Source organism: Lissotriton helveticus, chromosome 5_1 (assembly GCF_964261635.1).
Source record: "Lissotriton helveticus chromosome 5_1, aLisHel1.1, whole genome shotgun sequence".
In the NCBI taxonomy this organism is placed as follows: domain Eukaryota; kingdom Metazoa; phylum Chordata; class Amphibia; order Caudata; family Salamandridae; genus Lissotriton; species Lissotriton helveticus.
Genome location: NC_136065.1, coordinates 1367121152 through 1367140973, shown reverse-complemented (window position 1 = coordinate 1367140973; position 19822 = coordinate 1367121152). Strand labels below are relative to the sequence as shown.

At 48.1% G+C, this 19822-nt stretch overlaps 1 protein-coding gene across 3 annotated transcripts in view; it reads left to right on the top strand.

The window, feature by feature from the left end:
- TAF11 (TATA-box binding protein associated factor 11) overlaps nt 1-19579 on the top strand; it is a 265689-nt gene extending 246110 nt beyond the window's left edge. For all 3 annotated transcript variants that reach the window (XM_078644276.1, XM_078644275.1, XM_078644274.1), the window contains exon 6: nt 18993-19579. In XM_078644276.1, the coding sequence (XP_078500402.1) occupies nt 18993-19123 (131 nt within the window). In that variant the 3' untranslated portion in view covers nt 19124-19579. The remainder of the gene's footprint in view (nt 1-18992) is intronic.
- The last annotated feature ends 243 nt before the right edge of the window (nt 19580-19822 follow it).

Below are 19822 nucleotides of genomic sequence, written 5' to 3'. Positions count from 1 at the left end.
GACGGGACAGGACAATGGCCTGGACCATTATTCTCCGGGCTTGAAAAGGGAGGAGGGGCAGGACTTTCCTCAGCATCCTCAGTAGGCCAAAGCATGTGGCAGACAGTATTGTGGCCTGTTGATTGAAGCTTAGGGTGTCATCTAACCATACGCCTAGGCTTTTAATCCGGTCCTTTGGTTCTGGTGGGGTACCCATACAGATCGGCCAGTCGATGATAGGTCTTGGTGCTGTTGTGTTCCCCAGAAACATTATCTCTGTTTTATCCCCATTTAACTTCAGGTGGGACAAGGCCATCCATTTTGTTATGGCTTCTAGGCAGCCACTCAGGTTCTGAGGAGTGTTGTCTGGGTGATTCAGGGACACTACTAGTTGTGTATCGCCGGCGTAGGTTATGATTTCAAACCCAAATGGGTGTACAATTCCTGCCAGGGTGTTAAAATCTGGATTGTGGCGTAAACATTATCGGCGCCATCTTGTCCTTTTCAGATCCATACGTGCGCGTAAGCGGCAACCATTTTGATTGCCATGGCCTCTCTGCCCACTCCCGATAGCCAGCGTCTCTCTCTCCCCCTCACTCCCCAGCCTCGCAAGCATCCCCGACAGCCCCCGGTCTTTCCTGCTTGGGTCATAAACGCACCTCCAGCGCGACCCGGTCTCCGAGCCACATCCCGTGCTGAACCCCCCTCACTCTTTCATCTCATTCATAGAACAGGCCCTTTTGATAACCTCTTCCTCCCTGCCCGATTGTCCGGCCTGACCCCAGGCCATCAACTAGCTCAACAGATGCAGTTTATTGCCCCCTACAGTAGGACCTCGCCCCACATCAAAGGAGCGGGGATTAATCAATGCCTTCACACCCCTAGATCCGACCGATCGCCCACATTCCTGTTCCCAGCGGAATGTCCAGCTGCGCGATAGCCATCATGCTGAGATTTGGGTGGGGACCTCTACTGTAGATATGTGTGAGAACGGGCCTGAACCGGGGATTCCAAAGATGCCTTTTTTGAACTTCAAAGCAATACCACGGATGTCATAAATGTAATAAAGCCATAAACCTGTGTATAAGAAGCCAGGCCTCAGAGATGCGGTTAGAGCACCTCGAGAAGATACCCTGTTGTCTGATTTGACGTGTTCTGCTCCGTCGGAATAAACTCCTGTTTCCTGCCTTCCAGTATCCAGCGCCTGCCTCTTTATTTGGTAACCGTGAGTTGGGTGAGAAGCGGCTAACGCCGGGCAAACCTTGAAAAGGGGTCATCGACCTGATCTGCCTGACCCCTTTTTCCTCAATTGGCGTCCCAAACGTGGGGCCCATCAGCGACACATGGATCCAGTGGGAGAGGTCCTGACGACGGAGTGAACGACTGCAACGATCGGGAAGTGCACCTGCCCGATAGACCCTCGTCTGGCAGCCGTTCATCCGAACTTCACTGGTTCCGAGCAGACCTCTCTCGAGTGATCTACGGTCCTGACTGGGAACCATCAGGAGTGCCACGACAGAAGATAGAGGACGATCGGGCGCTGGAATCGGAAGACAGGAAACTGTCCATGCGGTCCGGGTAAGGTCGTGTAACACGACAAACTGTGAAATATTTGATTGATTGATTGGAAAATACTAGTATTACTCTCCGAATTGTTGGTTCTCTTGGAGATTCTCTGTCTGCAAACGGAGAGGAATAGAAAGTATTCTCTCTTCCTTTGCAGGTAGTGAAGGGTAAGTAACGCAGGCCTTTGCCCCCGTTGTAATCCGTCGTGCCTATCTTCCTCCCCCACTGATTGATTGTTTGCCCGAACATTGTTTGTTCGAGGATTGTTTTCTCGAGAATTCTCTGTCTACAAACGGGGAAGGATAAAAGTATTCTGTCCTCCTTTGCAGATAGTGAAGAATAGGTAACGCAGGCCTTTGCCCCCGTTGTAACCCGTCGTGCCTATTTCTTTCTCGCCACTGATTGTTTGATTGAACGGACATTAATTGTTCGATATTGGTTCTTTGGAGGTATTCTCTGCTTACAAATAACGTGGAATAGAGATATTCAGTCTAGTCTTTGTAAGTAGTGAAAGGATAGGTAGTGCAGACTTTTGTCCCCATTGTAACCCGTCATGCCTATCTTCTCCCCATTGTTCAGTAGTTGGTTCAGCCCGGACCGCTTATTAGAGGTGGATCATCCGGCTCCTCTGGACGGCACCCCTAATAAGGATATGTTTTTAAAGTATGGACTAGTCGCCGTAGCTTATAGTAAGTTATGGCATAAATATACTAAAAAGGATCAGGAAAGTCAGTGTCCACTGATAGGATCCTTCGATGACGCAAAAATAAGCGTGCTGGAAACAGCCCTTTGTAACAATAAAACAACGCCCACTATGCTTGATAGTTTCGGCATGTGGCGCAAGGAGACGGAACAACGAAAGAAAAGAAACGAAGTCAGACTAGAGAAAGAATTGCGAAAAGCAGCTCATTTAGCCGCGAGCAAGTTGAAAGAAGAGATAAAGGAAAGAGAGGGAGCTAGACTGAAGCAAGAATCCGAGATATCGAGCCAATGTCCCGTTAGAACACCCTCTACGCTTTACCCTGAGCTACCTTCGAAGCAGCGAGCGAACGATGATCTACTGCTAGGTCCCCCGATCATCTACATGCCCCCTCCATACGCTCCTTCCCAACCTCTAGTGCAACGCACGCAACCCCCTAGCACAGATGAGAGCAGTGCCAGAGCCTCGGTCCTCACGGCCTCCGCGCCGGCCGAGCCCCTTGTACTCAGCTCAGCGCAAGCATCAACATTAGATGAGCCCGAAACTGAGAAGAAAGACTCTGCTAGGCTCCATCGATTGAGTAAGGATGAACGAGCAGGGATTGATAAGATCGCAAAGACGCTAGTAGAACGGAAAGAAAACGAAGATTACGTGACAGATATATGCAATACATATGCTGATAACCACAAACGACACTTTGTTGCACGTTTCTGTTACCACACCCTTAACGCCTATGAAGACCGGTATCGTAACAAACGACTCTGTATAGAAAAGTCGACATTGGAGAGCAGGGCGAGGGTGATGTGACGGACCTCTTCTCGCGCACGCTTGAAGTCTTCCGCCACCTCACTGAACAGAGATTAGAGGCCGACACCACGACCCCTGTAGCGACTGAACCTCAAACCGAGAGAACTGACACCATGATGCCAATAAGAGAAGCGGCACCTTATTGGGTCCCCTCACGAGGACAGGGAACACACGACGATATTAACCACCAAGATGCGAAAGGGAGGGTAGTGTACAACTGGGTCTACCAACCCTGGGATCGGCAAGACATCCTGACTTTCCGAAAGTCCTTGCCCGATCTACGAAAGAACCCCACTGCCTTCTACACAGAATTAGGTACCGCCTTGGGTTCGACGATTATGACCCTAGCGGACATCGACTTGTTTTTCGGGCTATGTCTGCCAGCTGATGTGTGGAAGCAAATCCGGAAAGTCGACCACCTTGAGCTGTTCGGACATACCTGGTCACAACTCGATGGCATAGACAAACAGCGAGAGCCCGGACAGAAACCCTTGAAATCGATTCTAGACCTGCCAGACAAAATAGTACTAAAACTGAAAACCATAGTACCAGAAAAGAAGGTGGACTGGTCGATAGTAACGGCCTGCTGCCAGAAACCACAGGAAGACGCCTCAGAATATTTCTCCCGGTTCGAAACGGTGTTCTCCGATTACAGTGGCCAGGACATGACCTCTGCGACCGGACATCACTTGTTCGTCCAGAACTTTGTAAAAGGCCTGACACCAGAAGTCTCGCAAAAACTTCAGACTAGTGAAAGTAGTTGGGCTGCCTCCAAACCCGCGGCTATCCTTCAGATGGCTCAATACTACGAACGGCAAAAGAACGAGAACGATAGGGCGACTGAGAAAAAGAAAAAGGACTTGAAAGAACGAGTGATGATTGCTCAATTGCAAGGAGTGACGACAGGAAGGGAACAGTATAGAGGAAACTACCAGTCGAATGCTCCTAGAAATCCACCCCCTAGAAACCGCACACCCGCACCCGGCGCTCCACGAACAGACCTCGATGAGAACCAGTGTGCATTTTGCAAAGGATATGGGCATTGGAAGTCCCAGTGCCCGGTCCTGCTAGAAATGTACAAAAATAGGGACGCAAAAGACGTAGCGGGTGGGCCGAAAAATAGAGGACAGGGACGAGGGCACGCAAACGACGCCAGAAATGACAGATCAGGCAGACCGAACACTATTGACCACCCCCGACAGAACCAATGCCAGCAGACTGACTGTGACGATGCCCGCGACTGGGCATAGGACTGCCTAGGGCAAGGGAGGGATCCAGTCGAGCTCTATGTTGACCAACAAGGTCCTTATGTCACCGCTAAGGTCCTAGGTACGAAGTCTCCATTTCTGGTAGACACTGGCGCGACACGTAGTGCGTTATCTAAACGACTGATTCCAAGGGCACCCTTGTCTGGCACACGCATAACATCAATAGGCTTTGATGGAACGCCCTCCACTAACCCCTTATCCGCACCGGTTTCCTTCGACTTGGACAGTAACCCCACTGACACGACGTTTCTGCTTTCCTCCAACACCCCCGATGCCATTATGGGACTTGACTTACTGAAGCATTTCCGAGCTACTATCAGGTGTTCACAGGACGGAGTTCGAGTCATTCTGTACGATAACCCGACTTTGCTCAGACCTCATCCCGCACGACACATGTTCTCCATCTCTGACGCTGACGCATCCTTACTTGACTCTCTACCTCTGTATCTGTGGGCTAAAACTGACGCTGACGTAGGACGAATGATGATCGCCCCCGTGCACATAACTGTTCGCCAAGATGCGATACTCCCAAAACTCCCACAGTATCGGATATCGCCCGAAGGTGAGAAGGCATTGGTAATGATAATCCAGTCCCTGGTAGAGGCAGGAGTGGTAGAGGAAGTAGTCAGCAATATTTGCAACAGCCCTATCCTACCCCTTGTGAAGAAGCAGGGCGAGGGAGATGAGAAAGCGTACCGCTTCATCATCGACCTTCGAGAGGTCAACAAGGTAGTTGTACCTCAGTACCCCGTAGTCTCAGATATCGCCACCATTCTGACCCTGATTCCTTCCACAGCCACCACCTTCACTGTAATTGACCTCAAGAACGCTTTCTTCTCCATCCCCATCCACCCAGACAGCCGCTACCTTTTCGGCTTCACGTTAAAATCCCGCTCATATAGATTTTGTAGAGCTCCCCAAGGTTACACAGAAAGTCCCAGCATCTATAGCCAGGCCCTCAAGACACAGCTGGACGCCGTTCAGCTACCGGAGGGAGTGGTGTTGATACAGTACGTCGATGACATCCTTTTGGCGGCCGACACCACTCCACTTGCAGTCACAGCCACCATCCAACTCTTGCACTTCCTTGCGGAAAATGGCCACAAGGTCTCCAAGAGAAAGTTGCAATTCTGCCAACCCCAGGTCACCTACCTAGGCCACCTCTTGTCCAAAGACGGGAGAAAGCTTACACCCGATCGAATTCAGGCCATTCTAGAAACCCCTGTCCCAAAGACCCAGAAACAAGTCCGCTCCCTGGTAGGCCTCACCTCCTGCCGGCAGTGGTTGCCAAATTTCAGCCTCATTGTAAAGCCACTACTTTCCCTACTAGCCAAAGATGTCCCCTTCCCACTCCCTTGGACCCCCGAATGCCAATCTTCCTTCAAAGAACTTCGAGACGCCCTTTGTTCTGCACCAGTCCTAGGAACCCCCGATTACACCAAGCCCTTCTCTCTCTACACTCACGAAAGGGAGGGGTGCGCTTTGTCTGTCCTGACTCAAACTATTGGCCCCAAGCAACGACCATGTGCCTATTTCTCTGCCACCCTTGACCCCGTAGCGAGAGCCTTGCCTGCCTGCCTTCGACCCGTAGCTGCCGCTGCTGTCTCTATCCGACAAAGTGAGGGGATCGTACTATCGAATCCCCTCACGGTATTAGTGCCCCATACTGTTGACACCCTCCTGAACCAGACTAAGACGCAACACCTGACTAGCGCACGACTGACTGGATACGAACTGACTCTGCTTGCACCCCACATCACGCTGAAAAGATGCACCACACTGAACCCAGCCACCTTGTTGCCTCTGCCCGAAAACGACCCAAATGTTCCCCCTATACATGACTGTGTGACCCTCACAGACGAACAGACTAGGAGTAGAGTTGACCTCCGAGACACCGCCTTCACAGACCCTGACGGAGAGCTATGGGTAGACGGCTCTTGCATCAAACTCTCCGACGGCACCACCTCAGCTGCCTATGCAGTAACGACAGCCCGAACAGTAATTGAGACAGCCCGCATCACACAACGATCCGCACAGGCGGAAGAACTGATTGCCCTCACACGAGCATGTATTATAGCGACAGGGACCACGGCAAACATTTACACGGACAGCCAGTACGCCTTCGGAGTGGTTCACCATTTTGGACTCTTGTGGAGAGAAAGGGGATTCCTGACGTCCCACGGCACGCCCATCCTCCACGGAGATCTAGTCTCCGCCCTGATTGAAGCAGTTCTCCTCCCCAAACGATTAGCCGTAATCAAATGCCAGGCACACAGGAAGGTGACAGACTTAGTCGGACAGGGAAACGCACTGGCCGACATCACTGCCCGAACCACAGCTGAGAATAGGACGACGACACGCATGTATGTGACCAGGTCACAAGCAGAAAAATGGACTGACGCTAGGGAAACGATTAGGGACATCCAGTCGGCCAGCACACCTCACAAACTGACTGAGTGGGCACGGGTAGGCTTGACAGACGATGAAGGTTGCTGGCGGACAAAAGACACAAACAAATGGTTGCTGCCTGACTCGTACCTGATCCCCATACTGACTATGGCACACTCCCCCGCACACATAGGATCTGCCCCCATGATCGAACTCATCTCCAGGGTCTGGCACAACGACAACATTCCCGACTCAGCCAGACGCCTCGTCCAGCAATGCCTTATCTGCCTGCAACACAACCCTGGGAAAGGAACTGTGGTACCCCGGGGAGGGTTTGGGGTCCCCGACCATCCCTTTGAGGTCCTCCAGATGGACTACATCCAACTAGAAAGATGCCAAAGCCTGAAGTATGTATTAGTCATTGTGTGTGCCTTCAGCAAATGGGTAGAAGCCTATCCAACCCGTGATAACACTGCCATGACCACTGCCAAGGTACTACTGAAAGAGTTTTTCCCTCGCTACGGTCTTTGTCGAATTCTATGGAGCGACAACGGCCCCCACTTCATAGCTGAAGTTATCCAACTAATCTTGAAAGGGTTGGGTGTAAAACAGAGGTTTCATGCAGTCTTTCACCCCCAATCTGCTGGCTTAGTTGAGCGACACAACGCCACACTGAAACTAAAACTGTCGAAGATAGTGGCCACCACAGGACTTAAATGGCCAGATGCCCTCCCACTGGCATTGCTCTCGATGCGCTCCACTCCCACTAAGCACCATTTGACCCCCTACGAGGTTGTATTTGGGCGACCGATGAACCTCTGGACTGCCCCTAAACCGACCTCCATTCACGACGTCCCGGATGTCCTACTGTCTGATTACTTGTGCAAATTGACTAAAACGTTGTCTGTCATTCATCAGCAGGTGCAGCAGGCCATCCCCGATGCTTCCAGGGGTCCGGGTCACGATATCCAACCGGGGGATTATGTGCTGATCCGAAATTTCCAACGGGCAAAGAGTCTGGAACCCCGGTGGACGGGCCCCTGGCAAGTACTGATCACCACCCGGACGGCTCTTCGAGTGGAGGGGAAACGACACTGGCTGCACGCACACCACTGTAAGAAGGTCTCCTCGACCCTGGCCACGACAGAAAACGTCAGCACCCAAGAAGAGCTCCTGAACAAAGACCGGCCATCACTGAACTGTTATCCTGATACCGAGGCACTCGAACTTGCAAAATTCTCTGATCCCACTGTGCCATCCAGGGAAGGGTATTTCCTGCGTCGAAAGGAGGGAGCTTCGGCTAAGTAGACCACGGACTAAGTTGAATCTCAGAACGGTAGCCTAAACACAACCTAGGGTTACCCGGAGAGAAGCTAAACGAAGTCTGCGGTTCTGCCCACTACCGAGCACCTCGAAGATGATGGAAGCGCCAGATAAGAAGATGATGGAAGCGCCAGATAAGAAGATGATGGAAGCAACCGGAAATACCCAGTACAGGAACCCAAAGACTGACAGTATGCACAAATCAAAGACAATTGCCCTTTTCATTGTCCTCCTCTTTTGCCTCCTCCTCATGACTTCCTTCTGGATCGTGGAAGAGAGCGCACCCGCTCATCAGATATTGCTGACCACTGCACAGCCAAACACTATGAAAGAGCATCACCTGATCTCCCTTTCACCTCAGCTCCGAGAGAGGCGTAAGGAGTTCTGGAACAATTCCTTCGTGCAACTGTTGCACCAACACAACCTTGCCGCCAATGCCACAAACTGCTGGATCTGCGGGTTGCTCCCGCATGCCACCGGACACTCCATCCCTTTCATCCCTTCCCCTTTCTCAGTTCATGGCTCCTGCCTTGCCTGGTTGATCCTCTTGCAAGAGAGCTACAAGGACAACGCCACTTCTGGTCCAACAGTGTCACACTTTTACCATGGGTTCTGGCTGAACAAAACCGGGAGGACATCTGCTCCCTTTTGTCCTTTGACCTCTGGTTCCTCCTTCCATATGGACATCCCTGCCAAGGAACGAGTTGAAATGCAGGTGTTCCATAATCCAGCCAGACCCACCTTCTCCTACCTACGGAAACGAACTGCTGCCACTCTGACTGTGGCTCTGTCTGTTATCAATGTCACGGGCCTCGTGTGCCTCGAAGGCCTGGGAACACAGCTGGTGGGTCACAGTTCCTGCCACATCACCAGAACATTGGACTCAATTGATCCCCCCTCCTTTGTTGCTTCTCCGAATATGTACTTTGTTTGTGGCACCAAAGCTTACACTTGGCTTCCAAAAAGTTGGGGGGGTACTTGCTACATCGCCTTCGTTCTCCCTCCAACGTACGTGGCCCCAGCAAGCCATCACCGGCAGAAGCGCGCAAGAGACATTGAACAAGCCGACTCCACCGGAGCACAGTTCCTGGATGCAGTGAAGGGACTTGTTCCTCTGTGGGGCCCAATGGCAAACAGCCGCGCCATCCGACACCTGACCCAGGCAGTAGAAGCGACCATGAACATCACGGCTGGCATCCTCACTAACAATACGGCCGAGCTTCAGGCAGTCCCCCTGGTGGCTCTTCAGAACCGCCTTGTTCTAGATGTGGTTCTAGCTGACCGTGGAGGAGCATGCCGCATCATCGGATCCAGCTGTTGCACCTACGTGCCAGATAACTCGCCCTCAGTCTACAAAGCAATCGAGCACCTCCACAGACTTTCCTCAGAGGTTCACCAGGAGCAAGAAGGATGGTCGCTTGGGAGCTGGTTTTGGGGTACTTTGAAGGACTGGGGATGGAGGTTGTTTACATTTATATTGATACCGGTCGTGGTACTGTGTGGGTGTTGCCTAGGTATTCAATGCTTGCCACCTTTGTGTTCACTCATTACTAACTGCGTGTGCCCTAAGACTCCGAATTTCGAAGCTGAACGTATGAAAGCTTTGTATGATATCGAAATACGTAATATAATGGGGATAGACATAAATTGACAAGCTGGCTAGATATGTTGAAAAGGGAGGACTGTTAAAATCTGGATTGTGGCGTAAACATTATCGGCGCCATCTTGTCCTTTTCAGATCCATACGTGCGCGTAAGCGGCAACCATTTTGATTGCCATGGCCTCTCTGCCCACTCCCGATAGCCAGCGTCTCTCTCTCCCCCTCACTCCCCAGCCTCGCAAGCATCCCCGACAGCCCCCGGTCTTTCCTGCTTGGCTCATAAACGCACCTCCAGCGCGACCCTGTCTCCGAGCCCCATCCCGTGCTGAACCCCCCTCACTCTTTCATCTCATTCATAGAACAGGCCCTTTTGATAACCTCTTCCTCCCTGCCCGATTGTCCGGCCTGACCCCAGGCCATCAACTAGCTCAACAGATGCAGTTTATTGCCCCCTACAGTAGGACCTCGCCCCACATCAAAGGAGCGGGGATTAATCAATGCCTTCACACCCCTAGATCCGACCGATCGCCCACATTCCTATTCCCAGCGGAATGTCCAGCTGCGCGATAGCCATCATGCTGAGATTTGGGTGGGGACCTCTACTGTAGATATATGTGAGAACGGGCCTGAACCGGGGATTCCAAAGATGCCTTTTTTGAACTTCAAAGCAATACCACGGATGTCATAAATGTAATAAAGCCATAAACCTGTGTATAAGAGGCCAGGCCTCAGAGATGCGGTTAGAGCACCTCGAGAAGATACCCTGTTGTCTGATTTGACGTGTTGTGCTCCGTCGGAATAAACTCCTGTTTCCTGCCTTCCAGTCTCCAGCGCCTGCCTCTTTATTTGGTAACCGTGAGTTGGGTGAGAAGCGGCTAACGCCGGGCAAACCTTGAAAAGGGGTAATCGACCTGCTCTGCCTGACCCCTTTTTCCTCAAGGGGTTCCATGTACACATTAAATAATGTGGGACTCAGGGAGGAGAAGTATATTCCCAAAATAATAAAGAAACAATGGCAGAAATACCATTTTATCAACCCAATGCACCCTGCCATTGACAATGGCAGTCTAAGCCATCCTTCAATTCTGTCCTCCAGTCTAGAGATAGCTGTGCCATAATTTAAGGTCAGTACTCCCCCTTATGTAAACTTATTCATACTCCCAAGTACTTGATGGCGGCATCTGCCCATGCTAATGGGTATTCCAGTTCAAATTTATTTGTGCAGCGTGTGAGGAGAAAGATGTACGATTTTGCCCAATTTATGGAGATTCCGGACTATTCCCAGAAGTGAATGAATTCCCTGATAATGGGGTGGAGCCCATTCTGCGAATTTTGCACGTATAATGTAATGTCATCCGCATAGAATGAAATAACTATTTTTTCCCTCGCATTTTAATTCATTCATGACATATTCATTGGCTACACTTAGTTATGCAGCACAATATCCTTGGTGCAACAACATCAACTGTTGCATGGCTAAACACTTATAAGGTCCCAATTGCAAGACCTATTGGCGATGGCAATGTTTTATTTTGCTTTTTGCTATGCACTCTCTAAGAGTACATGCAACTGTACGGTCTAACTACCCCCCTCTGCACTACTCTCGATGTGCATTGTTTGTTTCCCACCCACAGCCCATTGTTTGCTTTTTATCCTCCCCAACCCTCTTCCCGCTGTCTGTTTGTTTCTCACCACCCCTGCCCTTCTCCTGCTGTCACTTGTTTGTTTAGCGCCAATACCCCGCCTTCCTCCCTCTTGTTGCTCTCCCCCCAACGCTGTTTTTACACATACTGCGCAACATTGCTTAAAGGGAAAAAAGCGCCATCACGCGGTCAATACTAGCTACATCATAGCACTTTGTTTTACTTTAAGCCATGTTGCACAACAGCTCGTGCTGTTGTGCAACATCTCTAAAAAGCATTGACAATAGCGCAAAGGTGAAACCTATTGACTTTGCCAATGCTTTTTTTAATGCAGTGTACAGTTTTGATCTGCACCTGTGCACTAACTTTGTTTGCAATCAGGTGAAAATTGGGCCTGTGTTCTCTTTAATAACATGGGTCCCGTTCTTTAAATGTAAAACAATCTGTCACAATTAGTTCTCTTCACTGGCCCCCTGAACTGAAACACTTTTCCACCATGCAAACACTTGCGAATAGTTGAACTGTCCTGATCATTTGCTAAACAAATTCTTTCTTTTTTAAATGCTGTTTAGTTTGAAGGTAGTCTTGCGAGTCCCACTATGCTGGTAACATTGCCACAGTGATGGCGACATACCTGCCACTGGCGAGTTTGCCAGCTTCAGTTTTCATAGGCAACAAATTCCATGTTGCTGCTCTGCAGGTGAAAATGTACTTTCAGGTGCACCTTCAGGCGGGCAAGCTATCAGAGGAAGCCCACAAATGTTCCTTCATATGTACGGAATATGCCAGGATGATGAATTGGGAATTGTTGAATTGGATTGGAATAATAAATGTGTACAGAGAAACAATGAGGAAATTCGAAATAGCTGCCTGTGGCCGTCTATGGAGCGAACGGCTCACTGAACAGAAATGCCACGGAAGGTGTCTGAGAAATAGCAGGAACCGTCCTGTTAGACTGGTGGTGCAGGTAGATTCATTAATGAACCCCATTTCCTTTGCGGGCAGACTGGCTGTTCTCAGGCCATTCACCTCCAATAATGGCTTAGTGAAATGGCAGATTGGGTTTCACCGACCCACTTGAACCGGCCGTCTGCTGGTTCACTGAGGGGCCGGGGTGCCGGACTCAGGTCAGTCTAGGAAGTGCTGCTAGTGAGTGTGGGGGCTGAAGCTTTTTAAAAGGAAACATCTGTATGAGAACTAACCGGTCCCAAGGAATATGATAGCGGCCATTATACCTTAGTCAGAAAGACTCCGATTGCACGATGGATTCTTGTTTTTTAATTGTATTCTGGAGTCCACGAGCTGTATTACAATAGCCCCGAATATGATGGACTCGATAAATTGCCATGTGTGTGTTAATGCCAGTTCCCACACATAGTAAAATTTCAATTTGGGTGAGAACCATCATATTCACGCAGCAGGTCCCGGGTTAAATGTCAGCAGGTCAATCGTGCCCCAGTTTACGGGCGGGGGGATTTCCAGTAAATAATGGGACATGCAGATTTTGGTGTAGTTAGCACCAAACGTTATGGCTTATTTTTCTTGTCAAAATGTAACTGGGTGCTATTTATTGCATCCAATAAATTCCTGCGATGTTGGAGCAAATTAGGTACAATAAATATAGTACCCTTTTCAGATCAAAAGTAACCAAGGCCAAAGTGAGCATTGCAGGTGTTAATTTAAGACTGTCTCTGCCACAGTTTTGGGTTGGCTAGCACCTTAACAGTGAAAGAGCAAGATCAGCTCTATTTTACCACCTCAGGCAGTGGTAAGCGGCTGTTTGTCATGAGGACTTCCAACGTGTGTACCACTTTTGGCTGGAAATGTAGCATCATTTGTTGGCGTATCTAAAGTAAACAATAACGTACAGAAAGTAACATAACAAAATAAAAACATAACAGGGCACAACACATCAAAACAGAACACAACGGCAGTACAATACAACAACCGTAAATTGCAATAATGCAGCACAAAATCACAGCAGCACAAAAAGGAGCAGGACACATCGTCATCACAACCAGGTATCTGCAAACATTCGTCTCACTCATTACCACCTCCAGAAACCTGCTTTCATAATACGGTAGTAAAGGAGTTTACACCAATCCTTACCTTAACTTCCCACTAAAAAGAAGAAATTGCGCGAGTCAAAAAAATAAATCTGACTCTGCATCTCCCTGTTTGGAGAAAAGGTTTCTTTGCTCCACATCAGTGCCAGGCTCTTTTTGTGCTGTGTAGTGTTTATTTAGGACAGTGTGAGGAGTGATGTCATGCCACTGAAGGATTATAAACCGTTTTCATAACACCCATATCAAATAGAACTTACATTCTCTTCAGCCTGATGTTGCAGCTAATGCGAGTTTAATCATTGTACATTGTTTGGATACTTGTGTCTAGCATTAAAGTCGGGCCTAAAGTCAGAGACCCAGAACAAGTCATCATTCCACACACAGGTAAGTGCTCTTTTCATGTCACGTGACCAGCCGCGACCCCAAGGGAGCTTGCAGACTCCCTTACTTTCTGTATATGCACGTTTACAGAAACATTCATTCCACCTCAAGAAAATACATAAATCTATAATACAGATTATTCATAAAATACTCATTAATCTAGGATGCTGAAGGCAGGTCAATGGTACTTCTTGTGCACAACATCATAGCTGAATGCTTGCAAGTCAACTAAGGTGGCAAGATCTATTATCGGATATTTGACTTCAAATGATCATAAATGAAAATCATGTAAATTTAAATATTAGGTACTATCGTTTGTTGTGAAGGGGTCTATGTGCTGTATAGAAAGTTTTGTCCTACTTAGATAGTCCGCTGTAGAGCTAGAATATAGTTATCACAGTGAGGGGCAGACCTACAGCCTGTCGCAAATGGTGAGTTTTTGGTAATTTTTTTTAATATTGGGGAATTCTCAGTGGTCTGTGGGGTTAAAGGAAGCGTGTCGCAGAAAGAAGTGACTTCTCCAGCAGCACGTAACTGCACCCATCACCCCACGCGGGCTGTTTCAAATGCCACATTTAAATAGGACGTGCAGGCTCCAATCTAACAACAAGCATTGGCTGTGAAAATAAAGTGGAAGTGATCGCGCGCGCACCATGACGAGAGAGGAAAGCCAGATGGCTCCTCTGCTCGTCATTGTGCGAACGATGAAAGAATGTGCTCACAACTCCCCAGAGGCAAGCATTGGCAGGGGGCCTGGACGGGGGGGATTGCAAGGCGGAGAGAGGCACGCAAGGCTTAATGAGCCTTGACAGAAACACATGGTGTCTGCACGCGTGCAAGCCTCTGGTAGCACTTTGAAGACCCCCTTACTAAAAGTCGAGCAAGCAGCTGCGCTGCTCTAGGCTTAACCTAAAAATTGAGCATTTTGACTGGCCCAAGGAGCTTTTTCTTTCCCATTGGGCCAACTCACTCTGCAGGAATCGGCAGAGGCAGCGAGCACTCTGAATGGTTGCCAGCAACATCAGGAAATAAAGTGATATAAGCCCCATATGGGTGACCCCCAGAAATACTCTAATCCCCCCCCCCACCGCCAAAATATTTAAAAAACTGCTAATTTTGCCACAATCTCCTTAGATTGAAAAAAAACTACTCACAATTGGCAGCCCAGGACCGCCGCATTATTTCATGAAGGAGAGCTGCCCTCCTCCAGAGCTATTTTCCACCCAGGGGATGCTTTTCCCCAGGGCCCAATTTATTAATATTGGGACAGGGCACGCAGCCTCCCTACCTTTGAAGTGAAAAAAAAGGCCTAATACTGCTCGGGGGGAGGGGGGAAACAGCAGCAGCGTGAACATGGCTCGGTCGAGCGATAGAGAGAGAGAAAAACCAGGGGGAAAGCGGGCTGTGCTTACCTCGCCTCAGCAGCTTTCACCCTCTGCCGGTAGTGCTCTGTCTGCAGGCCTCTCGAATTTCCTCCACGCCGCTTCCAGTCGCACCTCGGCCTTCAGCAGCAGTCGGGGGCTGGAAAGCAAGCACAACGAGGGGGCGGCACGAGGGAACAGACAAACAACGAGGGGGGGGCGGAAAGCACGAGGGAACAGACGCACAACGAGGGGGGGGGCAGAAAGCACGAGGGAACAGACGCACAATGAGGTGGGGGGGCGGAAAGCACGAGGGAACAGACGCACAACGAGGGAACAGACAGCCATGACACCACCATCTTTCTCTGAGGCGAAGCAGAAATGCCTCGGAGAAAGCATAGTCTTTTTCAGATTCGGGGGCGTGGTTTTCATTCTCTCCTCTTCCCATTGGCTGGAAGGTAAAATTCCAGCCAATGGGAAGAGGAGAGAACGAAAACAAGAAAGAAGCGAAAAAACACGCCCCCGAATCTGAAAAAGGCAGGGCTTGAACGGAGTAACGCCCCTCTCCTCCAATAGCTGGCCTCCGTTTAGGAAGCCAGCCAATGGAGAAGAGGGGCGGGTTCAAGGCCCACCCTAGAAAACATTAAATCTCTCACCTCGACCTAAAAAGGCTGCCATGTACCACCTACAAAAACTTGTCGCCATTCACTCTCTACGCCTTTTACCGATGGCACAGAACACCTGGCATGGGGCACTCAACTACCACATCCACTTGAGGTTAGAGTACCTTCTAGGAGGGGACAGTGACCTCGTGGACCTGCTCTGTAGGGCTCACCGAGAACTCCACAAGACCGCTTTCCAGCCAAGTGGAAAAGATTGCTTCACTACTGCATCTATGAAAACCTATCGACCCCCTAAAACCTGCAGTTCAGGATATCCTCTGCTATCTGCTCTGTCTGCAAAAGTCAGGCCTTACCTACAACTCCATACGACTCCATTTAGCTGTCACAGCAGCTTATATGCAAAACTGAGAGCATTTCTCTCTCTTCTGCATAACAGGTTGTTAAAGTCTTCATTGAAGGCCTCAAAAGAGTCATTTCTCCCAGAGTTCCTCCCCTTGCTCCAGTGTGAAATCTTGATATTGTCCTTAACAGACTCGTTGGCCACCCAATGGGAGCCCTTACACTCTTGTCATCCATGGTATCTCTCGTGGAAGGTGGCCTCCTTGTGGCCATACCATCCCTGTCATATTACTGAATTACAAGTCCTCTCAATGCAGGAACCCTTCGTTCAGGTTCATAAAGATAGAGTGGTACTTAGAACTAGCTCTGAGTTCCTCCCTACGGTGACCTCCGCTTTTCACCTCAAACAGACCATAGAGCTCCCAGTCTTTTTCTCGTAACCCAACTTTGTAGCTTTGTAGCACAGAGAGCCTACCACGTGTTACGTGTCAAGCTCACTGTCATGTACTACATTGATAGGACATACCCCTGTTGCAAGGCAGACCAATTGTTTGTAGCCTTTGCTAAACCTCGCAAGTGCCAACCCATATCTAAAGCAGGCATTTCCAGGTAATTAGTCAAATGCATCAAAACATGCTACCACAGAGCTAAAAGAGCCCTCCCTGTCGTACCCAGGGCTCTCTACACACATAAAGGCCACAACCACGGCCTTAGTAGGAAATATTTCCCTAGCTGACATATGTAAAACTGCCACTTGGTTAACACCATACACGTTAACTTACTGTGTGGCTATCCTAGCCATACAGCCGGAAATGGTAGGCCAAATGGTCTTAAGGACTTTATTTCAGACATCTGCACCAACCATATGCCTCCGCTTGTATGGGTTACTGCTTTAAGGTCTGTGCAGATCCTGTGTATCTATAGCAACACATACTGCGAACAGAAAATGTTATTTGCTCTATAAACATCTGTTCATAGTGTGCAGTGCTGTAGATTAAATGCGCCCATCCTCCTCCTTAGAAGCTTGTGGGTCTGATCACAGATGTCTCTTTTTATTAACTAGCTTCCTTTAGCAATAAACATGTGTACCATACTGCATTTACTCACCACTCCATACTACTGTCACCCGCTGTGCAAAACACAATCTAACATTGAGTCTGCCCATGTGCATTGCTAACTAATAGAGGGGGTCACACTACTCTGTGACTCAAAACTCTTCTAAGAAGAAAAATAACATGCAAACATCCTGGCTCAACACTAGCTAGTAGGAGTATACAGAACATGTGACTCTTCAGCACTGCATGCTACGAACAGAAGCTTACAGGGTAAGCAACATTTTTCTTACTGATTGACAAGAAGAGGATGGCCAGCACAAAATCAGAATGAATTGCTCCAGGTATATGTTAATAAAATGCTATAAATTTTATTTTTTCTGCATTGTGTTTTTTCTCTCGGAATATACTTCCAATAATCAAAAACATCAATATAAAAAGTTACGGTAACTGTAATCTCCCCAGATTTGCAAGCAATTCGGAGAGTATATTCAAAGCACAGTGGGAGGAGGGAAGTAACCTCACAGGGGAGAGAGCAGGTGTGCTGAAAGAGAAAGAAAAAAGTAGTTTTATGATTGTGAGCAGTGGAAGGATACAAGTCATCCTTTCTAAAGGTTGGTAAAGAAGCTATCCTTCAGAGGAGGGAAAAACACAAGTAGAGGAAATAAAACCATAAACTTATAAGCAAGAAAATGAGACTGACACACAATCCAACAAAGTATGAGCAGTGGGCTGGCCTGAAGCCTACTACATTGGTATTGGCCACAATAGGTATTTGACAGCAGCCACCTTAAATTAGTTTGCAGGCAAGTCCTTAAAATGTTATATTGTGAGTCCTTAATTTTGACAGGTCTAAAAGTCATTTTGCATGGATGAAGTATTTGTAGATGCTCCTGATGTCCCCTTGGGAAGGATGAAATGTAGAGAAGTTGCATCCATGGGGGAAAGAAAAACATGTGCAGAGTTTAGCAAAGGTACTCAGTAAGTCCTATTCACCATCATTACATAATGATCACAGTATTCCTTTTCATTGCGTGTTGAGTGAATGAATCTAGTGAGGAGACGTAAAAAAGCAAAGCCAATTGTAAGACTTGTTATACCTAGTATGGGTTCTCTGTCTACAAACGCCAAATAATTGCCTTAGAAGTTAGACGAGCACATAAGTGGGCAACTGGAAGATGTACACCCCAAGGGTGGTCTGCTTTTTAGAAAGGCTGGCCGTGGTTGGGAAACCAATGCTGCTGTGACCTTTTTCCTCTTTCCGCCTAGCTATGTTACAGGTAAAGGGTTGGGGATTTGGGAGAATGGAGGGTGTAGGTGCTGCATTCTGAATCGAATACCTAAAATGTTAATCTGCTTCACACATTACTAATCTCAGTTGTTTCCAACAGATGGCCTATCCCTTTGTGCTTCAAACTAATGTTAATCAAAGACCTTCTTATCGAATCTGTGTTGGGAATTAAATACCTCTGTAGAGTTGGTGACAACTACATTTAGTGGTACAGTTCATCGTGGCCCCCTTTAGTTAACGTTTCTGTGCTTTTTGAAGTAATTGACAACATTAGCAAAACAAAGGCCTTAAGTAATAGTACATTAAACGATGGCTGCTACTCAAGTGTGTGCTCACAACATTATTGCTGCGGGATCCTATTTTAGATTCACCTTAGTGTATTATTCCACCATCTAGTGTTTGGGTAACTCCTGGCACCAAAACTCTCTTGCTTCGCATATGTGCTTCCACACAGAGACCCATTTATGTATTTGAAACTTGCTGCCATACTCATGTTGTGGTGATTTTTTTGTTTTTGATTTAATAGATGATTAAACTCTCCATTGTGCAATTTGAAATCACATCATTTATGTTGTAGTTTGATCCAATTCTCTGTTTGCCCCTAGCCCTGGACGTTTGTGAGAAGTGGGGAGAGACACCGCCGCTGCAGCCCAAGCACATGCGAGAAGCCGTCCGCAGGTTGAAGGCCCGGGGACAGATCCCAAACTCCAAATATAAGAAAATGCTCTTCAATTAAAAAGTGGATTGGCGAGCATCTTCAGAGGATACCATTCCTGTGATAAAGAAAACAACCTGCAAAGACATATAGAGACTGCCTGCTCTGGTGTCACCTGAGGGCCGTCCTCTTAGTGTGGAAGAGGTGTACTGATCTAGATAACGGCAAAATAGGGCGTTGAGCACAAATTGGAAGGGTTTGCATTGTCACAGACAGCAATGACAGGAGGTCTAAGAGGATGGGTTCAGTCGTATAAATCATACCCGACAATGATGCACTACTCACTCCTTTACCTCCTGTCATTTTGTTTCTGTCTTCCTCATCCTTTGGCACCATTAACAGTTCAAACTAAACCTGCTCCCTTGGCACAATGAGATGGGAATGAATCAGAATTGAACATTTTTGCACTGACTTATATTAAACTATTGTTCAAGAACTTATTGTCTCAATGACTTTAAAATAAATATAAAGATCCTGTTTTCTGGGTTTTTGATGTCAATTTTGAGAAAGCACTGGGTTTTAAAAGCGCCACGAAACCTGTGCCAAATAGTTAAAACTATATCCTGAAAATGGTAATATGCTCATTTCAGATTTGCACAACGCTGCAGCACCTACTGTTGTATACATTTGCGATTGTTTTTTTGGGTTTTTTTTGTAAACTCTAACATGGAGCAGATTCCTAGCTTATCAGCATCTTTTTGCCATGGACTTGGTGTTAGT